The 27,598-nt window shown below is 40.5% G+C and overlaps 1 protein-coding gene and 2 long non-coding RNA genes across 3 annotated transcripts; 1 reads left to right on the top strand and 2 right to left on the bottom strand.

Moving 5' to 3' along the window:
* Positions 1 to 1,374: 1,374 nt before the first annotated feature.
* LOC116619466 lies at positions 1,375 to 2,694 on the bottom strand. Its single transcript, XR_004296699.2, has 2 exons — positions 2,300 to 2,694; positions 1,375 to 1,597 (listed from the first exon to the last, which is right to left on the bottom strand). It is a non-coding gene; the product is annotated as an uncharacterized LOC116619466 (long non-coding RNA).
* A 6,947-nt stretch (positions 2,695 to 9,641) lies between these two features.
* LOC116619508 lies at positions 9,642 to 11,191 on the top strand. The gene is made up of 2 exons (XR_004296717.2): positions 9,642 to 9,959; positions 10,187 to 11,191. It is a non-coding gene; the product is annotated as an uncharacterized LOC116619508 (long non-coding RNA).
* A 207-nt stretch (positions 11,192 to 11,398) lies between these two features.
* LOC5514761 (transport and Golgi organization protein 6 homolog) lies at positions 11,399 to 25,070 on the bottom strand. Its single transcript, XM_048734690.1, has 12 exons — positions 23,561 to 25,070; positions 22,941 to 23,053; positions 21,922 to 22,081; positions 21,247 to 21,320; positions 20,549 to 20,661; positions 18,979 to 19,520; positions 18,397 to 18,662; positions 16,868 to 17,063; positions 15,582 to 15,920; positions 15,084 to 15,322; positions 14,180 to 14,293; positions 11,399 to 13,234 (listed from the first exon to the last, which is right to left on the bottom strand). Exons 1-12 carry the CDS (start codon positions 25,056 to 25,058, stop codon positions 13,058 to 13,060), a joined length of 3,831 nt encoding a protein of 1,276 aa, XP_048590647.1. The 5' UTR covers positions 25,059 to 25,070; the 3' UTR covers positions 11,399 to 13,057.
* Positions 25,071 to 27,598: the final 2,528 nt, after the last annotated feature.

Genomic DNA, 27,598 nt, shown 5'->3' with positions numbered 1-27,598 from the left:
CACCAAGTACTATGGCGTTCTGCTTTTTTTCTCGTTCTGAGCGTATGGTATTTGTGAATCGACTGTTTTTGTATGCGGCGGTCTGTTAACTATCTGCTAATACTTCATAGTAATTCATGCGGTTTTTATTTATTACTTGATGTATTTTTGTAATGGACTTTTGGTTCACATGTAATATCTTCCCGGCATCGTTTCCACACACACTTGCGAGAGATATTAGACAAAACTTATCGAAGTTTTGTCTTCCGACTAACGCTTCGGTTTTAATTACAAAATGTATAGAGAAGGGAATCCTATTCTAAAAGATCATATAAGACTCGAATTGCTTCAATTGCCTACTTACTAAAATAAATATAGTTCTCGCAGAGGCATAAATTTCTTTTAGACGGGCAAGCCAACACAAATATAGTTCAAGTTACAGAAATTACACGAGACGAAAATAGCAGTGATCGATTTGGTGCTGATAAGGAAGAAATTATCGTTAAAAACGGACCTTATAATCTCACTTTTTTAGGACAGACTCATAATAGATCGTTAAGCGAAAACTATAAGTGAATCGTAACGTTTGGAAATGCTGCAGAGAACATAATAAGTGTAAGAACACAAAGCGTACGGCTCCGTGATACGAAGAATGCTCTGCGACGTTGTTTGTCGCGACCACAAAAGAACGATAAACATTGAAATCCATTAACGAGGATCAACTCAGAAAGCAAAATTTATTAAGGTTCTAAACGAAGGGCGTTGAACTAAAGTGCGATTTGAGCTAGTCGTGTTTTGAAGGCTTGTACAAGGATCATTCACACGGTAAAAATAACATTCACACATCATGAACACATTGAAAAGCTGTCGGATTATCTCGCCAATAAAACAAACCTCAGTGATAGTTCACACCTATCACCGGTTAGACGTCACTGCTTGATGCCAGGCTTTAGGGGCTTACGGTCTGCGCGACGCAGAACAAAACCCGTCAATTCTCCTGCGACCTCTGAGGAAATGAAGCCGCTACGGTCTTGGGCGTTGAAGGATAGATGTTCAGATAGTAAACAGACCTCTGGATTTTATGATTTACGTACGCTGGTTGGTTTGTAAACACTAGAAACGCGAACAAGTCTGTTTAAAGAGCTCAAAGTGCACAACTAGAAGTTTACTAACGACACTTGTGTCGCTAAAATCTTTACTTTTAACACAAAGGGGATTTATAAAAACAGGAACTGGGGTTTAGTAATGGAAATATTGAGAGAGTGTAAAGTAAACGCAGTGGAATTTTTTGATGTGCCTGTGATGTTCTATTTGATACCATCTTTGCGCGCTGCATACTCTTCCTAGTGAATGTTTTTTTATCGTGTTGTGAAGAAAGTAAAGCAAAATGATTTCTATACTCTTTCTATACTTTTAATACAACATTTTAATATACTTTTTGCTATGTGCAAATGTGGTTATGTATTATAATGCGTGGAATAAAATAAATCGAATTTGCAACGTCCGATAGAACGTAAAATATGACTTTCACAATTGTAATCATAACAATAGGAGATTACTCAAATGAAAAGCGTAGTTTCGCTTTCCATCTGTTCTTAGCGTCTTCCTCCTTGATAATCTGGAAAACAAATCGAGATTATTACATTAATTCTGTATACGTACTCGTACAACGCGGTCAAAATGTACGGCAGTTTTGCGGTTTAGCGTGCAGTTTGCGTGCTTTCGTCCTATGGTTTGCGCGCCGCCGGGTCATTTCTCGTTTTGGTCAATTTTATTGAGATCATTTCGCGTTAATGACAACTAGTCTTACTCCGACATTATAAGTTTTATTTCTTGTGCAGCTCAAATGAATAAATTTATTGTGATGACCAACAAAAACGCCTCCGCAAAAATGTTATCTCCGCCGTACGAAAGGGGATTGGATTGTCTAAATTAATTGCACGGTGAAACTTTTCAAAGTAGAAATAAACTGCGAGACGAAAATCGCTTAAAAACACGCGTTTGGGGGTTGAGACATGTTCCCGCACGCATGTTTTCATAGATAGCTCGAGCTCGTTCGGATTCACTGCGTGTCTTGAAATCAGCGCGCTTAATCAAGATCAGAATATCGCGTTGATATTAAAAACAGAAGCGCGGGCTACAACCAGATAGAGCTTACGTCGATTAGCAAAGATAAAAGGAACTTAATATTGATGTGAGTAGAAAGCGGCTTTTAGGCGAGAAATCGGGCCAAAGCTGAAAAAGAATAGTGGCGACCTTGTACAAACACAGCGAGATAGAGAGATTGGAACGAAAGTGTTATGTTGGCACGAGAGTTTACCTGGAGTGCACGCAGTGGTTATTGACCGACGGTTAGGCGCGTGAGTTCCAGCTACCATTCCGTGATAGGGCAATTAGCACTGGGGCAATCTAGTCTCCGCTAAAATATGCGCGCTATTCTTAATGACTCGCAAAGTCGGGTTGACAGCTTTATGCGCCGTTAATATCTTATTCCGTTGTTCCTCCCTTTCTTCAACTGGTCCCTAATTTTGAATGTCACTTTGTGAATCTATGACGAGGGAAGCGAGACTAATAATATTGACACTTGGCGTCGTGTCCTGTCTGCACGCTCTATTGGTTTGCTATATAGGTGGTATCATTATTTGTATTAGAAACGCACGAGACGGCGAAAAAACAACCAGAGAAAAAAATTCTTGCGCACGCGAGCTTCAACGATGATATATTATCTTAGTCATAGGGTTCATTCTAAATTCCGCTTTGTACGTTTTTATTTATTTCTCAGAAAGAAAGGTAACGGCTTTATATCCTTCAATCGAGGGTTTTCATTCTCAAAAATAAAGCCGCTTCTCTTGTTCGGACAATTGAGCGATTTGTATAGAATGCAAATTAGAAGATGTTAGACAAATAAGCGCAAACCATCTATTTCCCACTAAGCACTCTGCTTGTTTTCCGACTAAAAATTTCTGAACGCTTGAAACGCCGAGATCGTCTTTAAAATTGAAGCTTTAACAAATTCAGAATTTCTCACGCGTATTCCAGGTATGGGAAAATGACTCTGGGACAAAGCTCTCGTAATTTCGTGAAGAAAAAGGGAATTTACGCAATTCTCAAGGAAGATTATCCAGCCCTGAGGGATAGCTAAGAGGTTGTAGATTGAATTAAAAGGCTTTCCTTTTGAAAGAAAAGAAGCGCAAAACGGTTAAATAGGCTACAGGTGCAAAACAGTAATTTCACCGACATTTTGATGAGTAAATATTTGCGCTTGAAACACGATGTGGAGAATGGAGAACCGGTGGCGCACGGTTAAAGTCGCCATGGTGAGATGAAACGCTCGCAAAAATTCATTCGAGAAAATAGACACTAGTGCCACTCTTTCCGTAATTGAAAACCGCTTAAGACAAATGCTATATTTAAACTGTGCTGAGTTAACGAGTGAAGATCTCAACTAAAGCTAATGTACGCGCGAATTATTTTACTAGCGGGACGCGGGAATGCAAAGGGCGGTTTTATCTCACTGATAATGCAGTAGTAGTTTGTTCTTGAAGCAGTTTTGCGGTTCATCCCGGGCTTAAGCTGACACGCTACTTTTAGTCTGTCATTGTGGATGTTTTGTTGCGAAAGCTCCAGGGGACGAGATGACGACCCTCTGAGACACGTAATGTTCAGCTTTAGCGAGACGTACTTGCAAGGATAAATTGACGCGCTAAAAAAAGAAATGAAATGAAATAAAAAACAGCACGTACACATGTAAAACTTTAAGGCGGTTACTGATATTGGCAGTAAATTCCCGATCTATACGAATTATGATGTTTTAATCAGTCGCTTAAAAATTAGTTCCTTTTCTTCCTTTCTCTCGCCGACAAAGTCGAAAAAAACAAACAACGCTTTCAATGAAATACTTGCACATAATGGACGTACTCATATTTCAAATGATTTTCTCTTAACGCAAGAAAATTATCGCACGATTGGGGAAGTCCGCATCGCGACTCTAGTAGTCCCTGATTAGTTGTCGAGATACGTCAGAAAAGGACATTATGAAATCTCATTTTGGTGCGCCAAAACGGATATTAGTTCATTCTAAGAGAATACACATAGCCCGGCCGGCGCGTAAAAAGACGATATGTAATAATGGCCAAAGTACCGTCTTTGCCCAATAATCAAATAATATTTAAAATAACGCGCTATTCAGCGAGTATTGCAAGGATTAAGGTCATACGTATCATGTTTTAACCTCAGAAAAGACCGATGAATTTATATAGACGCAGGAAAAAGATATGGACGCATGTAGAGCGAGAAAAGCTTGCTCACTCTAGCAATTGGATAGGGCGGAAAGGTTTAAAGTATTATCTCTAGGATCAGATCAGGAGTAGACTAAATAGCCCTGATTGCCGCAAACAAAGAGGGGAAGCTTGGACGAATAGAATGACGAGGAAACGGATTAAATGGGTGTGAGAACATTTCATTGTGGTTTAAAATCGGATTGGATAGGATTTATTTTATTGTAACATGTCTAGAAATTAATATCTAAACTTGGAATGAGAACCAGCACTAAATATATTCATAGTCTTACATTAACGAGATCGACAAACTTGGTTGCTTACAAGCGCAAAAATATGTGATTGCAGAAAACAATTTTTCATTGTCCCGTACGTAATCGCTGGTATCGGCTTTATAATTTATTATAGGCTTCTATCGATGCGCTGAAAAAGTCACTTCCTATTTCCGAGAGCACGGGAATAAGCCGTTTAAAAGATATCGCATCCACATGGAATGTGGCTAGAACGTGGGAGCGCATTAAGAAAACAGAACTTTGTTTACAAATACTTAGAAAAAATTGGAATTAAGGAATACACTCATTGTTTTATAAGAACGTTTTTCATGAGAACGTCCAGCCTGAGATCTCACGCATACATCGGACGTGGTTTTCCTATAAATTTTCAATCCAAGGATGGTGGACGACTTGGACCCTCACGCACAGCTCTTCCGTGATTTGGACCACACCTTCTGATAATACCACCATTATTATACAAGGACTCGCATTTCCGTTGGGTTTATTTGTATGCGCGTGTGTAGGGGGAGGGGGTGGGGGTGGGGGGGAGGGAGTGAAGGGTTCTTCCAGTTTATAAAAGCTACCTCATATGGTGTTCCAGGCTTTTATTGTTAGGGAAAAAAGGGTTTTTGTTTGTAGGGCACATGCGCATGGGCCCCCATTCCGCAAAAAAGTGGCCGTTATGACGTCATACTATCTTGGTAATTTCTTATTGAAGAATTCAAAAACAGTTCTTTTTCCCATATGATCCATATGGCTGATAACGACTGCTGTGTTTTAAACCTGAAGAAATGTTTCTTTCAGATGATTTCATATTTTTAGCCTTTCCAAGACCCCCCCCCCCTTCCTCTCGCGTATCCAAACTTATCCCACCCCCCTCCCCCAACACAAGTAGGGAATACACTTCGCCGGTATATCAGCTGTTTTTCCAATCAGGACATAGAATCATTTGCGAAATGGTATGAACAGATAATCATACTGTAAGCCGATCGATAACACATATAATCATCATTACAACGTAATCATTTCCCCTCAAGGGAGCCTATACACATTGCGTTTGTCTGTGCACGGGTTTTAAGATAATTTGACTCCGAAATGAAGTCTAATGTCTTGTTAGTGTTGAATAAAGCCCTACTTCAAATGGATGTGTTTGGCTCATGCAGCGAGCTCGTTCAAACGACGCGCTTTGTAACCGCCACCGCCACCTGGTAAATAACCCCCTCGACACCAAGAGGCGCGTTTTTTTTTCTCTTCCCACTATAATAGTGATATAGTTGAAGTAGGGATACGTGTTTATTCAATACTAACAAGACATTAGACTTCATTTCGGAGTCAAATTATCCTATAGCCCGTGGTCTGCGATTGCTATGCCACACGTGTCACGTAAACTGTCACGTGTCACGTGGTCTGTTAGGGCGATAACAGAAATCTTCGTGAATGATAGTAGCTTTAGCGTATTCTAGCTAAAGCAGCGACGTTTCTGCTGCACCCGACGATGAGCTAGTCACTCTAAAAACAGCAGAACTATAGCAGGCCTTAGAATCGCTTCTAGAGGGCGATACAGAAATATCTGCAAAGTACAGTATTAGCTTTAGCTCAGGATGGCTCAAGCCGCGTTGTCTTGAAACAACGTTTTTGTTAAGACCGACACGAGAGCTAGTCATTCTAGAAACAAAGAGCTTGTAAGGCCTATTGGAGGGGGACGGGAGGACGATACAGAAACATTAAGAGAATATTGGAGGACGCAGCCATGCCCTGAACAGGCTGATTGTGAGAAATTAGAGAAGACCTGCTTATAACACCTCCATTCTACGCGTTCGAAATGCACCTGGTAATACTGTAATGCTAAGCTATTATTTCTATCAGCTGGACACTTGTTTCAAGAAAACAACAACAAAAAAATGGTTTTCCTAAGAATGCGTATGCCATGTATTAATTACATGGCGAAGATTCATTTTTTGAAGCTGCCAAGCGTTTGTCTCAAGGTAGGCGCGTTTTTTAATGAATACGGGACATTTGTTTCAGAGACGCCATCTCACATCGTCCTCCACTATAAGGGGAAGTAAGCTTTCTAGCTAGACACCAGACTACACCTGCCACACGGCCAGCTAGCCTCACGATGAAAGTCCACGAATACTCCATGCCTGACCCCCTCCCCCCTGAGGAGAGGTGTGCGAACAGCATGATGCTCGAGGACATTGTCGATAAGATATCAATCAAGCTTCTTTAATCGACAAAATTGAGGGGTCGGCCTCGATGCGAATAAAAAAGAAACAATGATCGATCCTTGTGTCAAATTACAGCCAGATCCAAATCTCAAGACTTGCTTTCCATTAAAATTGTTTCCGAAAATATAATATATTTTCAAATACCGTCAAGTTCTAACTGAAAATACTTGCAAAAGTATTCCACCGTCATGTTTGGAATGCACGATTCCATTACCCGCGAAATGGCTTCCCACTGGGCTCCGTGCCGTAACGGCGCATTGTGATTGGCCCATTCGTGCCAAACTGCACAACGTAAAACGACTCCATATTGGCTTTCCACCCGCGGCGAGACTCAATCGTCCCGAGATAAAGAATGGATAAGTCCGCGACGGGGATTCTCTTCTATCAAAGAGATGAGTCAGAGACAAGATGGACCAAGCCCCATGCTGATAAATTTTATTGTTAGAAAAATAACAGGGTGCTGCGATCGCGACGATAGAAATTCACGTCAACGCAGCACTTAAACGGCTTCTTTCCGTACAAAGATACCATGGGTTATCATACTTCCTCATGGACATTCAAATGGCTTATCTCAAGGACACTCAATTGGTTTCCTAGTGATATATACTCACTTGCATGTTTTTATACAGGTGAATAGCTATTTATTAAGTGTTTTTTTTTTGCCAGTTTTTGAATGAGCAAAAGTTTAACATTGCTCGATTTGCATTCTCGAAAACACTTAAATGGCTTAAGGCCCCTGTCTGTCCTCTTTTTTATGTGTTAATTCTAATCGCGCAACCTCACAAAATATAACAGTTTCTTAATTTGGCCTAAGCCGGCTTAGAGACTGATTGATTAACATTGTTCGAAACAAAACGTGGATTCACGAGCAACAAGGCACGGTTATACCGAATAGCTACTTTTTTAAAATATTGTCATATCATAAAGACTATTCTAAATAGTTTGGGACCAAAAAGAAATCAAACCATCCTTATGATTAAAGCATTGATAAAAACTGAATTTGACTATATCTTTACAGATCTTCAGAGCGCAAAGCTACAAAATTAAAACAAGCGAAACTTCAAAGAAGCATAGAGATAAAGATTCTACATTTTTTTTTAACTGGCGCTTCTTGAGTTTTATTAAAACAAACTCGAGCTTAGTCTATCACTGCCCCAATTCTCTACTTCCCCGTTCCCGATAAACAACTAAAGGATGCATCGATTAGGTCTCTGTATAACAAAACGGAAATGTCTTCTATGCGACAAAAAAAGATTTTGAGGGTATTTATCAGCTATTCCAGCGGCAAGAAAAAAAAAAATAAGGCGACATGGTAATCTATTCCGTCACAATTTAATTTAGTTAAAAAATGAATTATCAGACTGCGAGGACATGAAGCCATAAAGACGATCCTCTCTCACATTTCTGTCAAACCATTTAGGAAGTATTGATGAGTTACGCGCGGTAAGAAACAAATAAGACAATTCTGTAATTATTTTGTCAGACTTTTTGCGGCGAGAAACGAATAGGACGACTCTGTTATCATTTCTGTCACAACAGTTAAAAGGAAGCATTGATCAAAATTCGCGCGGCACGAAAACGGTAAGATGACACAAAGGATGCCCTCCCACAAATCGGCGCGATCTCAATGGACCCCATTCATAATAAATAAAAAAGCGACGAGAGAAAACAAGCCGGAAAAACACCGAAATACAACAGCACCAATCAAACACTCCTTGAGTACAAAAACTAATTTCGATTTTAACGTTATTAATCTTTCCAGCGGCGAAACCGAAACGGCATTAGTTATCGTCATTTAAATGAAATTGGGAGGTTATATAGACCAAATATGAGTGCGGTATTTGTTATGTTTAACTTAACCAATAGTTATTTGTGTCGTGGGCCTAGGCATTGTGTTAATAAACGTAATTGTTCACATAGAGTAGGGACGACTTTACATCATTCTTTATTCGCGTCGGAGCAATGCCAGATGAAAAAAAGGGAAAAGAAAACCTAGTTGAAACGTGATAATAACGGAAATAACAAGGGCAGATCCATCTACATCTACATCTACATGTAGATGATGAAATTGGGAGGTTATATAGACCAAATATGAGTGCGGTATTTGTTATGTTTAACTTAACCAATAGTTATTTGTGTCGTGGGCCTAGGCATTGTGTTAATAAACGTAATTGTTCACATAGAGTAGGGACGACTTTACATCATTCTTTATTCGCGTCGGAGCAATGCCAGATGAAAAAAAGGGAAAAGAAAACCTAGTTGAAACGTGATAATAACGGAAATAACAAGGGCAGATCCAGGAGTTTCAGAAAGGGGGAGCGAAACAAGGGTTCCGAGGAAGGGGGGGGGGGCGTGTTATTGTTTTTCGAGGATTTCCTTAATATTTCTTGTTATTTTTAAGCCTAATATCTGAAAATGGGGGTGGGGGGGGGGGGGGGGGGGGGGCTCGGCCCACCCCGAGATCCGCCATTGAATAAACTATACTTAGGGAAGGGGGAGAGGGGGGGACATAACGAACACAGCTTGTTGCGGACACCCTGTTATTACGAATGAACACCCTACAGATCTTAACATACATCGTCACAATACAACGTAACATACGGATCTTCCACCATATTACGTTAAGAGTATCGTAAAGTAGCATAGGATATCATAGGACGTGGCGCGACATACGGAATGCAATATACATAATGGTTAGGTACGGACCATTTAATAATTGACAGGGGGAGTGGCTTATTTTTTTCTTCTCGATTTTATTTTCCCGGACGGTTTTGCTGCTTGAAGGGTGTTACGCGAGCAATTACAGTAGCCAAATTAGCTGGCGTAGCCGGAATCAACTCAGCTTGGAATGGCGACAGGCCAAAGCATGGTTGAAAGGATATCAAATGGCCTTTGGCGAGAAACCCGATGTAATAACCGTGTGTGACGTGTTTGCGCGCACTTGACAAGAGGCATCGTGATTGCATTTGTCACTATACAAAGGTCATTGACAAAAGAACCACGAGCCAATCTTTGGCAATCTTAACGCGCGATCCGGAAACACTGGACTCTTTTTACAGCAGATATGCGGACAATAGGACGCGGTCAAGCCGCAAACAGGACGCGAATTAGACTAAACAGTCCACAGATAAAAGGACCCGAGTTAAAGATAAAAAATGGTTCTTAACTGCTAACAACAAGGATACACTATGAAAATAAACGGCGTAAGTACAAGGATGGATTTCAGTAAAAAGACGCAAAACAGAAACGCGAAAAGAGAAACCGCAAAATTATTTTTTTTCAAAACTGACGATAACAATTACATGATGTAAACGCAACGTAATATCAACGCGAACGCGAATGGCTCGTAGACGCAGTCCAAACGCAAACGTAGGGATGCAACACGCGTCTCTAATTGAATTCAAGACTAAATGAAGCAATTTGTCGACAGATCGAGCAGCGGGGTCAAGAGTACGGGTGCGTCCATGGCACGCGCAAAGACGTGTTTTAGGCTAGTGTCCGGATGTGGAAATCCGAACGGGCACATGCGAAATCAAATACTCGATAGGGATGATGGAGAGCTTATCCTCAAGTGGGGGACGACGTGAGATATCGTCTTTGAGAGTGTCTCCTGCTTTTTGAAAAAAAAAAAAAAAAAAAAAAAAAACGCGTCGTTAACAAACGCTTGTTAAGGAGCTCTAGTCAGACATACTTTTGTTATTGTTTTTATTTTTAACTGGAAGGCGTGTGATAAATTTTGGAGTAGCTATGTTAAAAACAACGTTTTATACTTCATCTACCAAAGAAAAAAAAAACACACAAAACACCACCGCAAAATAAGTGGCTTTAAATGGATGTTTTTTTGTTTTTAGATTTTTTCACTCTTTCTATTTTGCAAGGACAACAAAAATAGCGGCTGATAGACCATTTTAAAGAGCCATTCACAGCCACACCTTTGTTATTGTTTTATTTAAACTTTGGAAGGCACATAATGTTTTCAATAAAATCTCGAAAAAAAAAAACAACAACTAAAAAGAAAGTTTGATACTTTTGTACGGCACTAAGGTTAGACAAGGAGGATGTTCTTGTAACAGAATTGAGCTGGTATCTTTGGTTAGATGGCGATGATAAAAGGATCTCTCAGACAAGATGCCGGATTCGCAGAAAGCCATCCCAGCCAGGATGAACTATTTAATTGACTTATCGTAGTAGGATTCCAGTTCAAACTGTGTAAATAACGACAAGCACCATATTCACAGCGTTCCGTTTCAAACACACAGCAAGATTACACAGCTTGGCAGTTGTGATAGTCACTGACTAATTGAGCATTATCTTGTCTCCACTGTGTCTCGATGATTACCAGTGGGCCTGACCCAGCGTGTAGGTCAACTGGCTCGGAAAAGGTGGAAGGACTGAGGTGATAAATTGGTGAAAAATAGACCCGTGCAGGCCCGTACCCAGGATTATATATTTTTTTATTTGGGGGGGGGGGGGGGGGGTGCGAAATCAGTAAAAGTGGACTTTATTTTTTCCGAGGAGGGGGGGGGGGGGGGAGGAATTTAATGAGTTCTCTTATAAAAATCACGAAAGAATAAAAAGGGATTTTTTTTTGCCTTTACAGTATCTCCACTGACTCAACAAATATAGAATACTTTGAACTCACTAGGTCGACAAGTTAAGGGTTTATTTGAACAAATTGAAAAAAGTCGGGTATTATGTTTAGTCCATTGAGGACCTTTCTCGACTGTCGGGCAAAAAAAGCAGCTTTTTGTTATTTTTCTTGGTACCTTTTAGGGTGTTTACCCACTCACTTGGAGTTACTTATAATTTTTTTCCGTAAATAGAGAATCTTCTGCGCAAGCAAGCTTTTTTTTAAAAAAAAAAAAAACATTTTTGAGCGTCTTTAACGCGTTTTAAGTATTCCGTGACTGATCGGAGACAATAATAGCAGTACACAAGAGGGGAGTCCAATAGTACGCTTTAGGGGGGGTCTCAATACAGGTTTCTTATTCAAACAACTCTGTGTGAAACTATCATAACTAGGAAGAGTCTGACGGCGATTCCATAGACTCGTTTATCGTCGGAGTGGGTATTATCTAAGAGAGAAATATTGAATAAAAAAATATGTACTTGAATAGCCGAAATTCCATATACTTTTTATGCTATCAAAAATAATCCAGGTAATATCAAAGCTTAGCTGTGTTTTGGTTGGTGTGTGAGAAACATTTTCTAGTATTATTTTATTTTCTTGTGTGAAATAATAAGGTCGCCACTCCCCTGCTATGCGGAAATTAAAGAAGCAAAAACAACATTTACTCGCAATGGGGGGATAATACACAAGCGCGTAGTAGGGCTCGTATCTTCTCGTTTTTTCTTGTTTTGGGTGAACCAAGTTTCAGCTACATAAAACTGCCTAAAGGGTAACAGCGGCACTCTGATATGATTGAGTTCCCCGTATGTTCCAAAAGGAGTATATGTCACGCATTATCGTGAAAGTATACTCAGTATCCAAGCAGTCACGCATTCCTTACATGTCACGTGATCCGCACTTCTGTCGATGATCCCTGAAAAGTTTCTCTAAGCGCGTCAGACATTTCTTTAATGTCAAGCAATCCATAACATGTCAAGGCAGTAACTGGATTCGTTTGGTGCATGCCTGCTTAGGAAATTTCCTCAAAAATGCAAATGATCGTTCTTAGCGCGTGTGACACATTCCTTTCATGTCACGCAATCAACGTGTGTCACGAATTCCTTTCGCGTCACGCAATCCCACACGTAACGGCAGTTCCTGGAATAGCTTGGTGAAGGTCTGCTTTGAAAACAGAAATTCCCTCATAATGGCATCGAGCTCTCTCAGCGCGTGTCACGCATTCCTTTTGCGTCACGCAATTCACATATATTATGTCAGTACCTGGATACGTTTGGTGATTGTCTGCTTTGGAAACAGAAATTTTCTCATAATGGTATCGAGCTATCTCAGATCGTGTGACGCAATCTATGCGTGTCACGCATTCCTTTTGCGTCACGCAATCCATATATATCAAGGCAGTACCTGGATTCGTTTGGTGATGATCTGCTTTAGAAACAGAAATTCCCTCATAATGGTATCGAGCTATTTCATAGCGTGTCACGCAATCTTCACGTGTCACGCATTCCTTTTGCGTCACGCAATCCATATATACCACGGCAGTACCTGGATTCGTTTGGTGAAGGTCTGATTTGGAAACAGATATTCCCTCATAATGTTATCGAGCTCTTTCAGCGCGTGTCACGAAATCCACGCGTGTCACGCATTCCTTTTGCGTCACGCAATCCATATATATCACGGCAGTACCTGGATTCTTTTGGTGAAGGTCTGCTTTGGAAACAGAAATTCCCTCATAATGGCATCGAGTACTCCAAGCGCACGTTGCGCGTGGACACGTGTCGCCTCGTCAGGATCTGTGGCTTCCACGAGTTTCAACAGACGATAGATGTCCTTCAGACTGGAGCCCAGGACCTGTGAAGAGTAGGAGAGCACGGTGACTTGACGCTAAATATTATACAAATAATTCTTGCTTTGAAGATTGTTTTCAATCAGTTTTCGCTGCTTCTACCGCCTAGCTGTGTACGTCGAGAATTTCCACGTGAAGCAACAGAAATTCCTGTTACTACGTTTTTGATAGCCACCATCTTAAATTGAGACCTAGTGTTTGAGAATATCACCGGTTTCCTGCCCGCCCGTCCCAGGCTATTTAAGATGTTGCCAGGAGTGGGCGTAGGAGAACCCTTGGTGACCAAAAACACAGTGATTTCTATTTGAAGAATCGCCAGATCTTAGACATTTCGTATATGATATATATGAGTGTGGACGAAAAACGTTTGAGTGCGTGCGCGCATTGGCAAAACCAGACTCAAGTGTGGAAGAGTTTGAATGAGGCTACGAAAAGCTGTCTTCTTTCTCTTTTTTGTATGTAATGCCTGGTGCACATTAGTGACATAACGGCATAGGCTCGCGCAGTCTTATGTTCGGATGTAAGCCCGACATAATGAAATTGACATAATGGCATAAAAGAAAAAAATATCGTTATGTCCACGTGATTATGTCGGGCTTATGTCTTTATGTTGAACGATTCACACTTGAACATAAGAACAGTGTGCGCGCCTATGTCGTTATGTCACTAGTGTACACAAGGCATAAGTGGATAGTACTAAAACTACAGAGTACAAAATATCACGGGTTCTTTGGCTAATAAGAGACATGGAGAAAATCATAGCTAAGCTTCCTCTATTTTTCCAAAAACATGCTAGGTTTCCAGTAAAATGTTGCCAGCACAAAACAAAATGCCTGGTTTGACCGTGCGGCACTGGAACTAGTCTTGCGTTTTTCAGCACTGTCACGACTGCGCGCAACACTCTCGTCCCCAGGCTCCTCGCCCAGGGTACCCGAGGATAGTTATCTTACTTCAATTGAGTCTTTCTCAAGCCCTTGCAGCAGTAGAGTGATGACCATGGTGGCGGCACGGCGAACGTGCTCGGACTTATCGGTGTGCAGCACAGCGCTCAGGCAGCTAAACACCTAAAGGAAGCCAACAGATGGTAAATGAAGGACATACAAGGGTAGTTAACACCTAAAGGAAGGTGGGAGATGATGAAGGAAGGACATACGAAGGTAAATAAAGCGGATAGTAAACACTTAAAGGAAGGCAGTAAACAGTAAATAAGGGAGTTAAGTGGATAATAAACACCTGAAGGGGGGGGGGGGCGATGTTAAATGACACCGCAAAGACTGGGCTAAGCTGTTGGGAGCATAAACGTAAACTGCTGACCACATAGGTGGAGAACCCGAAAAACGAAGCGAGGCTCAAGATAGAACTGAATGGACTAGATGACGGCACCAGTGCTTTGCTGACAAAAAAAGCTTTAAAAAATAGAAACAATGTCTTATTTGCTTACTGCAATCTGCACGCTGTCTAAAGAAAGTCGATCAATCACTTGTTTGTTATTGCTTATGATTGAGAAAAAACTTCCATTCGCATGAAACTTTTGAAATAACAATTTACGAATGGTCTTATACATTTTTGACGATTTTTGTTGAAAATGTCTTGGTTACTTGATTGAATTAGCTGATGGAAATGGATACTTTGTGTGACTCGGCTTTGAAACATAAAAGGGCGGCGTGATTGGCCTTCTTTAAGATTTAAGAATATAATAAATACGAATATATCTTATAGTATTGGAAGTTGAAGACCCTTTTCATATATCACATCCCAACTCCAGAGTTATCAGAGTTTATCTCAACTCCAGAGTTATTATTAACAATATCCACACAGCAAAAGCCTTAACCATAGCCCTTTTTGTAAACACACCTCCTGTAGAATGGGCCCAATAGAAAACCTCAATAGCTTGCAAACATCACCCAGATTGGAGAGGCTGCTGGCCCGCACCATAGGCTCAGCATCACGGGCACCAGTCAAAAGAGACGAGATAAGATGCTGAGAAAACCTCGGGACAAGAGGACCGCAGGCTCGGGTTGCTCGTACCAGGGCTTCTCCAAGTTTCATCCGAAGCTCGGGAGACCGCTGAGGGATAGCAGGCGCACCTGAACCTGGTGATATTGAAACAATCAGTAAGTTTGAGTTATGTAAAAGATATCGAATAGGTCATTTAAAAAAAGAAATTTATAGCTTGCAATTCAGGCATTAACACGGTGTTTTTATAGCTAGAAACCAGCCTTGAGCAATTCGTAGAAGCCATCATTTTTGCTCAAAATCCAAGATGGCGGCTATGAATCGCTCGAGGCTGGTTTTTCGCTATAATAACACCGGATAAACACCTGCATTGCAGGCTAAGGAATTTAAACCTACCTTTCTCAGGATGGTAAAGGCCTCTTTCTTTATTGGGCCCAGGCTCTTTTCTACACGTAGCAAACTGCCGTGCCAGGTGAGGAAGGACTGGGTCTGGTCTCAGCCCCGCGAGTGCCACCAGGCCCTGGACAGCGGCAAGGTAAATGTACGAGTCGTCATGCGCGAGCTGCTCCTCGAAGATTTTCAGCAGTGTGTCGACCTTGCTCATGGCTTTAGGGTCCCTGTGGTTTATTAGTGACGCCAGTGATAACATTGCGTGACCACGGACCGGAAGTAGTGGGTCACACAACTGACTAAGCGCTTCGTCGTATGAGCTACCGCTTGAATCTTCACTGGCAGCTGCAAAAAAAAACACATCAATGGTTTCAGTGGCCCACAAGATACGGGGCACCCAGTTGACAGCCGTCAACTTGAAAAAATAGGCCCACAACAAGCACACATGAAGCTACGACAGGGTAAAAGAAATTAGTTAGGTTTATCAGGGGATAAAGTAAAATCCAAGGGACTTCAATGGGGTTCAGGCTAGCTGTATATACAGACAAGGTCAACAGTGGCGAGCGTCCTGTCCAAACACCTACCCATTCTGTTTGGAGATAGAAACAAGAGATGGAAACAAAGGCCAGCTTTGTGTCCTCACAGAGGTGAAGAGAAGAAGCCTTTTGGAAGACGAAGATCACGCTTTTAATACAGAAGCCAGGTTTTTACATCTTTTGAAATACCTCAAACTACTACATAGCTGTGATACATAGGCTTCAGAAGAACATGCCCCTGGTGTAAAGGGCTCGAACAAAAAAATATACTTAGACCTGCTTTATATAATATATGTTTTTTTTATTTCTAGATTCCCTTAGAGGATCACGTTATCGTTAGCCGGCTTTACTGTATCATAAATCGTTCCCAGCCGCTTCAAGGTAAAGTGTCGAGAGAGGCTGAAAATGTCATAAGGTTATCTGCTCAGACCTTTCAAGAATGCATTGCGCACCGCAAAAACATTTCCAACCTAGGAGCGCTTGCCTCTTAAATCGCTCTCTGTCCTCTCGTCCTTATCACAAAGAGACCTAGTCAACCACACCTGAACTCGAAATAATCATCTTAAAGCAACTTATCATTCATTTACCAAATTCATAATTCATTTACCAAACTCAATGGAAAATACCACAACAGCACCCCCAAATAAGCCGATGGAAATGGATGCTTTCCCACACTTGGTACTCTGCTAGGATGACAAAATGGCGGCTGGCAGAGGCTCTAAAACGGTACAAGTGTGTGACCATATTTGTACACACCTTCCATAGCCTTGTCCGGTTTACCGAGCCTTTGAGCAGCATCCTGAAGCTTTTGACTCCAAACTGTTCCATGTGTTGCTATGGCGATGCGCAGGTCCGTTGCCATGGCACCTAGTTCTGTATCTGGGTTCTGATTGGCTAGGTTCTCCAGCAACGGCATTAGGGCTGTTACCAGCTCACGATCTTCGGCGTCCAACTATAAAAAACATAAAATATATTTTCATAGTACGTTATCTGCGTAAGCTGGTGGAACAACTGGTTAGGTAACCAATTATGTGCACAGCTGCCATTAGATGTTGAGAAGCTATGGTGTCAGCATTTGTGATACTACAGTCTAGTGGTTTTATTAGGGGTTATCAGATAACGAAGAGTACAAGGAGGACGGCTGAGGTATAAAAAGAAATTATTATGATATATGAATGGACTCAAAACAAAATGCATTCTGTCTGATAGATTTTAGAGCATGATAGATCATCACCATTCTCACTAAAAGTCGATATTGAGCGCCGTTTCAACATGTATCTAAGGGCGCGTTTTTTTCTTATATCATTCTGAAATGGGAATAGTTGGTAGAGAATGTTCAGAATGGCATTCCATTCCGAAATAGGAACGCGGGATAAACGAACGCGCGCTTTTTCTATTCAAATCATTCTCATTCCGGAATCACGAGTAAAAAAACGCGCCCTAAATAACTTGGAGGCCAGTTTGCACTGTGACCTCATCTATTTCTGTTCCATATTGTTGAAATAAATTTCGCGAGCAACCAAAACAATTCATAAGGCACACAAACAATATCAGGTAAAGGATTACACGTTATTTGAAAGACATATGTAATCTGGTGTCTCAATCTTCATAAACCGTATATAGACTACGCCTACTGGACTCCGTGAGCTAAGTATTAAGACGCAAAATACATCACTGTACCATACCTAACGTCTGTCAATCATACCTAACGTCTGTCAATCATACCCAACGTCTGTCAACCATACCTAACGTCTGTCAACCATACCTAACGTCTGTCAATCATACCTAACGTCTGTCAATCATACCTAACGTCTGTCAACCATACCTAACGTCTGTCAATCATACCTAACGTCTGTCAATCATACCTAACGTCTGTCAATCATACCTAACGTCTGTCAACCATATCTAACGTCTGTCAACCATACCTAACGTCTGTCAATCATACCTAACGTCTGTCAACCATACCTAACGTCTGTCAACCATACCTAACGTCTGTCAACCATACCTAACGTCTGTCAACCATACCTAACGTCTGTCAACCATACCTAACGTCTGTCAATCATACCTAACGTCTGTCAATCATACCTAACGTCTGTCAATCATACCTAACGTCTGTCAATCATACCTAACGTCTATCAATCATACCTAACGTCTGTCAATCATACCTAACGTCTGTCAATCATACCTAACGTCTGTCAATCATACCTAACGTCTGTCAATCATACCAAACGTCTGTCAATCATACCTAACGTCTGCCAATCATACCTAACGTCTGTCAATCATACCTTCAAAGCCCCTCCTAGTATAGCAGACAGCATTCCTATCACCATGGTAACAGTCTCCGCTATAAGCCCCGCCTCCAGCTGCCCTTCTTGGCACAAGATACACGCCCTCTCAAGAGTAGCGCGAATAAATGACAACATGTACTTGGGATCCTGTAGAATGGTGGGGCCTAGCTTCTCACACATAAGAGCAACCAGATGCAATATCAACAGGCTGCGCTTCTGATTGGCTACTGCTTTGTCAATCATCATGAGGTCATTGCTGCCGACTGAGAGAAAAAAACTATGGCGTGAAATGTGCGAAACCTGGGGAGGGGCCCAAAAATGTCACATATGCGTTATCCCTGAAGGTATAAAATTTGCTTCAAGCAGCGCTATTCGTAGAAAACCTACTATCCCTAATGATGACCTCCAGTTGTTATAATTATTCTAATTTCCAAATAAATTGAGACAAAAATAACGTTTCTATATAATTCTGAATTGCATGCGTCGATAAGAAGACCACTTCAACCTTTCTTAACGAGCGCAATTTTGTTTTTCCTAGCATTGACCCATTTTCTTATTTCTTATTTCAGCCAAACTTACTTTGCTCCTGTTCACTTGTTACAATGTCAGTCAACTCTTTCATCAGATGCAAAAAGAACTCCCCAGCAAGCTTCTCTGCCTTCGTCTCCATTAGGAGCTCCACAAGGCACAGTGCTTGGACCTCATATTCTTGCATAGAATTGCTGAGGCTTCCCAGCAAATCGTCTGCTGATTCATTAACATCAACAGCTTTACACTTGATTATTACACCACCACTGTCGCCATGTCCAAACGAGTAATATCCAGACATTAGCTTGACAGAATTGAAATCTTCCAAGCACTCATTTGTAGTATCCAATTCCTTGGTTCCGGTCACTGTGGCATTACTTACAGTGATGGCATTCTTGCTTTCCTGTTCTTGGACACTTTCCTTCTTGTTTTTCCCTCGTGTCTGGGTCTTGCTGTTTGATTCTGTAGTTGTCAGAGTGTTGCCAAAGTCTTCCTGAGGGTGTTCTTTGAAGGCAAGTGTGTACAATGTCTTGAGGGCAACCCGGGAGTTTGAATGCTTGAGGAACTGGGTGAGAATGTCTTGGCAGGAGGATCTGCAGGAACAAGGAGGACACAGGAATTATCGAAACCAATATCCATGCAAACAGCAACTAAGTCTCACGACTGACCATAAGACAAAGAAAATTCTGGCGAATTTTTTGGCAGGACCCTGAACAAAGTGAATTGAACAGAGCCAGATTTGCTGGACAAGCGTTTTGCCCCAGGAATTCATTCGGGCGCTGTCTGAAGGAGGATTTATTTTATGTTGCAATTTCTTGACATATTTGTATTTTTTTCCAGATTTTAAACAAAACCTCATCTCAATTTTGAGATGCTTCTGTTCTACATTTTGACATGTTTTTATTGCCTATTTGTTTCTAATGCAACAAAACAATACAAAGCTTTCATCACCTGGCTGAACTTCCAGCCAATTTCACTGCTACTACCGCTATGTGGAAAGTCTGACCATAGATTTTTCATTTGATATTTGCCATTCGAAAGTCTGACTCATATTTTCTTAGCCAAGCCAATTAAGTTTGAATCAAGAAAATTGGCAGAGGGGGAGGGGCAGTCATAGGTATCATATGGAAATAGCATAGTATTTGAAGATTCAAATTTTTTGTCTGACATGTCTGACTCATATTATTTTCTTAGCCAAGCCAATTAGGTTTGAATCGAGAAAATTCAAGAGATGGCATTTGCATATTAGAAAGCCATCATATTTCAGAGGACTTGAACTTGCAGGATTCTAAATACTTTAGGTCTAATATAAAGAACCGGCGATGTCTCAGTCAGGCTGTTGGGGATCGAGGTGACTTCATAAAAGACCTAACAAATATCGAAGAATTTTGATGTTTTCTTGTCCAGTAATTACTTTTAAGTAACATTAAAATGTTTAATCTTTGTTTAGGTTATATGCTTGATGAAAATAAGTTGTTTTCGACTGTTTCAAATAATCTGATTTTCGAATCACAAACTCTGGATCACAAACCTTTCATCGAAATGGCAAAGTTCGGGATATAGTATTATTGTTTACATTAAGTATGTCACTAGGACCATTATCAAACCACAGAACATTTACCGTAGATAAGACACTCCTTGTCTCGTGAAGCAAAATATCTCAAACAGCGGATGAATGATGTTGGAAAGATAAGGCAAAGAGCACCTCTCGTAATTGGTAACTTTTACAAATACCTGAAAGTAAAAGAAAAAAACTAAGATTGTTAAAACTGGAGGACCATTTTGTAAGAAAAGTTCCAGCTCAAATGTCCAAATATGGTATGCATACATTATAGAATTACTGGGGTTTACTTAATTATCAATTATATGAATAATAATTCATTCAAATGAATGCCCTTTGACATGTACCCATTCAGCTTTTTCATGGATAACCAAGTTTTGAAACAGATTTTTAAAATTATTTAGGACAGAGGGAACAGTCGATCATTGGCACTGCTTTTTCTTTATCTATGGGGCTCTGCTTTTGACATAGTTGTGATTGATGACTTGGACCAGGTCCATGAATTTTATGTCACAGGTCCTTATTAAAGAATGTCGATCACCCACTCCTTTGTTATTGTTTATCATTGAAAATAAAACGTTTTATTCACAAGGAAACTTGTGAACTTGTAAAGTTTTACATTATAATGACAATATTTGATTATATTTTATATATTAAATTAGCTGATGGAAATGGATTTTTTGAGTGGCTCTCCATTGAGCGGGAGCATAAAATGGCGGCGTGATTGGCCTTCTTTAAAGAAGACAGACTATCCTGACCTTGTGGATACTCTCTATACTTCTTGTTACTGAGGCTTCATCAGAGACCACATCTCCAGGGCCCATGCAGCAAGCTAAACAGGGAAAATTCAGCCTTAAGCGTTCATCAAATAAAACAAAATGGAAATAAATGCTTGAGATATTCTTGGGTGTGATGTCTATATATGACAAGGATAACAAGGTTGACTTCTTTCATGATCAGGTAAGACCTTTGTAAGATCTGAAGTAAGAACTGGCTAAATAAAAGCACAAAGAAATAAAAGATGCATTCTTCTGGATTTGCCCTTACATTCCAGGTAGACATGAAGAAAAAGGCTTCAGATACTGTAAGCTCATTCCATTTAAGAAGTAAAGGCTGCATTCTGTTCTATTGGATTTTGGACATAAATTAGCAAAAATCTGCGATGATAGCACTTATTGTTTTTCATATTGAAGTATGTTTGTAGTTTAAAACTTGACCATCACTTCTGCTGATACAATCCACAAGCACAGCAACACCCCACCAATGACATCTCAATTTCAACACCCCACAGACGACACCCCACGGACAACACCCTGCAAATGACACTTCACAGATGACTTCCCACAGATAACGTCCCACACACAACACCCCACAGAAAACACCCCAGAGACTACACTCTACAGACAACACCTTATAGACAACGCTTTTATTACCTTGACTGGTAGCCCTGGCCAGTGGTAATAGCATGATGTTCAGGACATGCTTCCTGGCCTCCGCTGGGTGCAGCTTTAACATCAACTGGATTGCATATGATGCCACTCTGATGAACTGTGGCCCAAGGTTTGGATCAGATATCAACAGCAATTTGAGCACCTGAAGGAAAAACAATTTAGTCAATAAATAGGGGTTACTTGCCAGGTGAAAGGTCCCTATCGTGAAATACAGTCTTAAAAATACTGACAATACAGCACCAGCAAAAACATACTTTGAGCTAACAGCTGGCTCAAAATATCGATTCTCAGACCTAGGACAGATATAGGAATCTCCGGATCACTTTATTAGCCAATCAGAATGCAGGATTTGTTAGGGTGACCGCTAAAAAATAATGATCTTTATAACATTCTATCACTATTATCATCTTTCTTGCTGACAAACTTATTACTACCACCACCATTATCATCATCATTGCCACTACCACCACTTTTATCATCATCATTACTACTACCACATCATTATCATCATCATTACAGTACAACTACCACAATTATCATCATAACATTTCAGTACAACTATCACCATTATCATCATCATTACTACTACCACCACCATTATCATCATCATTTCAACTACCAACACCATAATCATCATCATTACCACTACCACCACTATTATCATCATCATTACTACTACCAAAACCATTATCGTCATCATTACTACTACCAACACCATTATCATCATTACAACTACCACCACCATTATCATCATCATTACAGTACAACTACCACCATTATCATCATTACAGTACAACTACCACCATTATCATCATCATTGCAACTAACACCATTGTCATTATCATTACTACTACCACTAACAACACCATTGTCATTACTACTACCATCACCGACACGACCACCATCATCATCATCATCATCATCATCACCACTACCATTATCATCATAATCACCTACAATCACCTTTCTTACAGATATCTGTAAAGGGGATCCAACTCTACCTGGGGACCAACATGTCCATAGTAAACATCCACAGATGTAGCTTGGCTTGGGCAGTTGGCAAGTAGCTTGGAAACCATCTCGCATTTATGCCAGTCAGGGGCACTGCTTGGGTCTAAGGATCAAAACAAACTACATCATATAACACCATAGGCTTTACTGTAACCCCACTTATTTGGAGAACAAATGGAAACTATATAATAATGACTAAATTCTTGATTTTGGTTATGAATGGTTAATTTTTTATTACTGAAAATGACATTTTTAATATAGATTTGATCTTCAAGTCATCTGTAAACATCTTGAACATGAATCTCCTGACTACAATCTTCTCTATTGTTTCCTTGAGTTATAGACTGATTTTCCAATTGAAAATGGACTTTGGCAATTTCAGTAATTTTTGTTTAAATCATATTTGCCTTGTTTTTGAAAGCCAAGATGAATGGTACAAACTTCGATGACATTTTGTTTACATTTTGTTTACTGTTACATGGTAGGTGTTACCTTAAGAAATTATCCTCATTTATTTATGTGAAATGAGCTAATGTGAAACATTTTTCTACATGTCTGTAAGCAGATTAAAATTGGGAAAAAGAAAGATAAGATTATATAGGAACATTACCTCCAGGTGTTTCCAAGATCCCTCTAAGAACAGCAATTACACCATTTTTCATCATAAGCCGTTCAGAGAGCAACTGTCCACAGATAATGACAAACCACCTAGGGGGTCTTTGAGAGAATCCCCCTTTTAATTCTCCACTTCCATGCTTTGTGGTATTTCCATGAACATTTGTGGGACCAAGGCTACTGCCTTGTAAAACTAGAAGCTCTCTAACAACCATGGGCTGGTAGACACGGTTAAGCAGCCTAGCTAGTTCAGACCAACATCCTTCCCGCTGAGACAATGTTATAAAAGTATCTCTGTTCTGAGCATCCGATGTACTAATGTACTTTTCCCATTGAGACAAATTATAGAGTCTTGCTTTTTCTGTGTTAGTGCCAATATCTGGAGTTTCCTTTTTAAGGTTATCCTGTTCATCTTTAATGTCTTTTTCTATCTTGCTCACAGCTGCTGTATTTTTACTATTCAAATCTGATTTCTTTTTGCTATTCTGTCTTGGTGGTGGTGCAAAAACCAGTTGTATCAGCCCTGACAACACATCTCCCAAATGCCTGGACAGAATGACCGACCCAAGTGTGGGGTGTTTGGTACATTCCAACAATGTCCAGACACATTTATACAAATGCCTCTCTTTCCTTACAAACAAACCCCCTGACTTTATTAATTCACCAAATCCTGTTCTCTTTTCTAAAGGGATACCAATCCCAGGGAGCAGATAAGGACAAAGTCCTAAACTAACTACAAACTGGACACATGTTAGAACACTTTTTTGATCAGAGATGCTAAGAGCATCTGCTCCCAGTTTAGGAGCATATGGGGCTTTTCTACCCTTTGCAGCTTTCACAGGGGTAGGGTTAGTAGCCCTCACAGGGGTTGGGACAGTAGCTGTCACAGGGGTAGGGTCATTAGGCCTCACAGGGGTAGGGTCAGTAGCTGTCACAGGGGTAGGGTTAGTAGCCCTCACAGGGGTTGGGTCAGTAGCTGTATCAGGGGTTGGGTCATTAGGCCTCACAGGGGTAGGGTCAGTATTGTCACAAGGAGTGGGGTGGGTGTTATCAGGGATGGTGTTAGTTGATTCCCGCGAAGTAGGTTCAACACTTTCTGTTTCCTTTGCTTTAGATAGTTCTTGCATCACATCTTTCAAGACGATCAGTAACTGCAAGCAAGTCTCTACAAATCTCCATCTCGAATCACCATAATATCGAACATCTTTTCCCTCGTCGAATATATTCACGGGATTACGATTGCCTTCATTTTCCTGCTCAATGGATAAAAATTTCATCCAGAACTCTCTGCTTGTCCGGCTTTTGTCAAAAAGAAGAGACAACCCCTGCAATTGTTTATCATCCTGGAGAGCGGATTTCAAAGCAGTTAACCTGGAGGATATAATCTCGTCAAAGCTCTGTGGTGCTTTCGGCCCACTTGGAGTAAGTGAAGTACTCGTGAGAAGGCGGATCGCAGAAACAACGATGGAAGGACACGAGTCTGCGTCCGCCATTTTGGGAAATGACTACCGCTGGACAAGAACACAGGTAGCCCAACCTCAACTGTAAACCCGGAGTCGAACGTGCTAGCATTGTCTGATCATTAGACAATCTGTGCCGCATGCATACCTTCAGACTTATACCGCATTCGCATTAGTTTAAAGGTGGTTTAATTAAACTGGTTTCTAAATCTCCCAAGAGTGGACAGAACCAAGAACAAAACTGAATAGACTGTGCTGTACATGTTACTAAGTAATCATTTAGCTAGTAAAGTAAGAATTCAACACAATGAGAAACTGGCAAGTTATCAGGCAAAGAAAAACCTTGTTTAACTAAACATGGTTTTGGTGTGAATGTAGCGTTAGACGGGTATCAGGTGTTTTTACCCATGCCTACATGCGGGCTTGTCGAGTACGGTGTGTTGCCCCAATTACGGACGGTACCCAATTCCGGACAGTTTACATCGAAAGCCTGTTAATATATGCGAAAGTGAATAAAAAAAAGTCTGAAAAGGGAATTGAATTTGAATTTTCTACAGATCTTTGAAAATTTTCCCGGCCGCGCGAAAGGAGATTGAATCGAGTGAAAAATTCCAAGTTTTGGCGGGAAAATCTGAAACAACGTATTTTTAACCCAACCCTAACCCTATAAATCCGTTAAAATTCAGAGACGGCAATACCCCCAAAATATTGCTGGCGACGTGTTTTCAATTGCAATGCTACCCACAATAAAGCGAAGAATGATTTAAAATTGAGAATTATATGCGAAAAAAAGAAATTATCGTTTTGTTGAAGAATTCAAAAACAGCGCGCGCTCGTGAGTTGCGAATGAAGCGCGCGCGCACAATGCAAAAACAATTCAAAGACTAAAAAATATCTGCTAAATTTTGCAGATTTGTTTCCTGGAGTTAAATTATCATTTGACTACCAGGTTGAGATATAAAGATGACGGTAAAAGTTGTAACCACACAAAGCTCTTCAGCAATAACTAAGAAATGACGGGAACCGGTTTAGCGCCCGCATATGTTTTCTTATGTAATTTGGTTGACATCTCGATCTACGTCACAAATGACTGGACCCGGGCCTTTCTGTTCAAACGGCCTTTTTCCCAAAGTTGACCAAAATACCTCAATATTACAGATTTGAGCGCGAACGCGTGTTTTATAGGGTCCATAGGAGCCACATACCATTTGGAAGATGAAAATATAAATAACTGACAAAGTCTATCATTTCTGAAAGGTTATATGGACTTTAAAAAGATAATGGGAAATAGATTTTGCATTAAAACTACATTTTGGAGAGATTAGGTTCATATAGAGGTTGCGTCAATTTGTGCAATCATATCATAAAGATAACGGTTGCAAAAACTTGTGCAACATAATTAGCAGCATTTAAAAATGTTTAGCTCGTCAAACTTTCTAAAAACATTTTAATGGCTATGTAGACAGACAAAACTATAAATTACCGCCTTAAAGCACTTCCGGGATATACTTTTGCTTCTTTCTCGATGCTTTTATCATTAGGTTACAATAATTATTTTGAATATGTGACATATTTTGGGGAACCCATTCAGAAGTAAGTAAAGTACAAACGCCGCTACTTTTGACAATATTGATACACAGATACAAAGCCGTCTGTCTATGGTATGGCAAAGGGTCAAAACTAGAGGAAGTGAGAAAAAGATTTGTTGCATTTCTTTTAAGTCGAATCAGTAAAACTTAATAAGATAATTGTTATATGCCAAATTTCATTAAATATTTTTCGGCGAAAGTCTACGGATTCTAACGCCGTCGGATAAATTTGTGGTCCAGAGAGCGTGCAATTATCAAGTATAACAATTGGTGATTGGGAAATACAGTTACACATAATTTTCGAGCACGGCACCCTAAACTTAAAAAATATATTGGGGAGAGAGATCTGGGGAGTAGGGGAGTAGGAGGTGAAGGTGGCGGAAGGGGTGGGGGGGGGCGTACCCAGGAGGTGCTGTTGTGGGATGGTAGCGCTTGGTAATAGATGCAGTTGTAGAGCGTATTAGTTGTAGAGCGCTAGAAGGAAAGGTATTACATCTGTTTCGAGGCCCATGTCTCTTCCTCTGTTGCTTTAGACACTTCTTTTTGCTTTTGCTGTAGCCTCGAGATGACTGTAAACTTTGATTCTTTTTAGCGCACGACAAACTAAAAATCATCCAATTTTGCCACATTACTTTGCCCTTCCCCCCTCCCCTTCACTTCTGAGGGTACCAGAACTATGTAGATAGTTGCACAGTCCTGTACGAGTTTTGCTGGTTAATTAAACCTTGCCCTGTTGCGCAATGGTGACATTCGATCGACTGTTTGCATGCACTGACATTTCCTTTATTGTCGTTTTTAAGTGGGATATTGGTAAAAGCTTTTGACCTTGGACTTTTGAAAAAACACGCTAAAACGTATTAAAAAAACACGTCGCGAGAATCTATCTCTAATTTAGGAAACCTGTCGACTTATTTTGAGATCCCCTATGACAAGGAAACAGCTACAAAGGCAAAAGGAGTTGTGATAAAGAATCGAGTAAGGAAG

The sequence above is a fragment of the Nematostella vectensis genome, chromosome 11 (genome assembly GCF_932526225.1).
Source record: "Nematostella vectensis chromosome 11, jaNemVect1.1, whole genome shotgun sequence".
NCBI lineage: Eukaryota > Metazoa > Cnidaria > Anthozoa > Actiniaria > Edwardsiidae > Nematostella > Nematostella vectensis.
Note: the sequence above shows the minus strand (reverse complement) of the source record. Positions and strands in the feature narration are given on the sequence as shown.

Coding starts and splice junctions, on each gene's coding strand:
- LOC5514761 (XM_048734690.1), bottom strand. CDS start 25,058: ATGGCGGACGCAGACTCGTGTCCTTCCATCGTTGTTTCTGCGATCCGC. Junction 18,663..18,978: donor AACAAGTGAACAGGAGCAAA/GTAAGTTTGGCT, acceptor TTTTTCTCTCAG/TCGGCAGCAATGACCTCATG. Junction 15,323..15,581: donor CCTTTACCATCCTGAGAAAG/GTAGGTTTAAAT, acceptor CAATATCACCAG/GTTCAGGTGCGCCTGCTATC.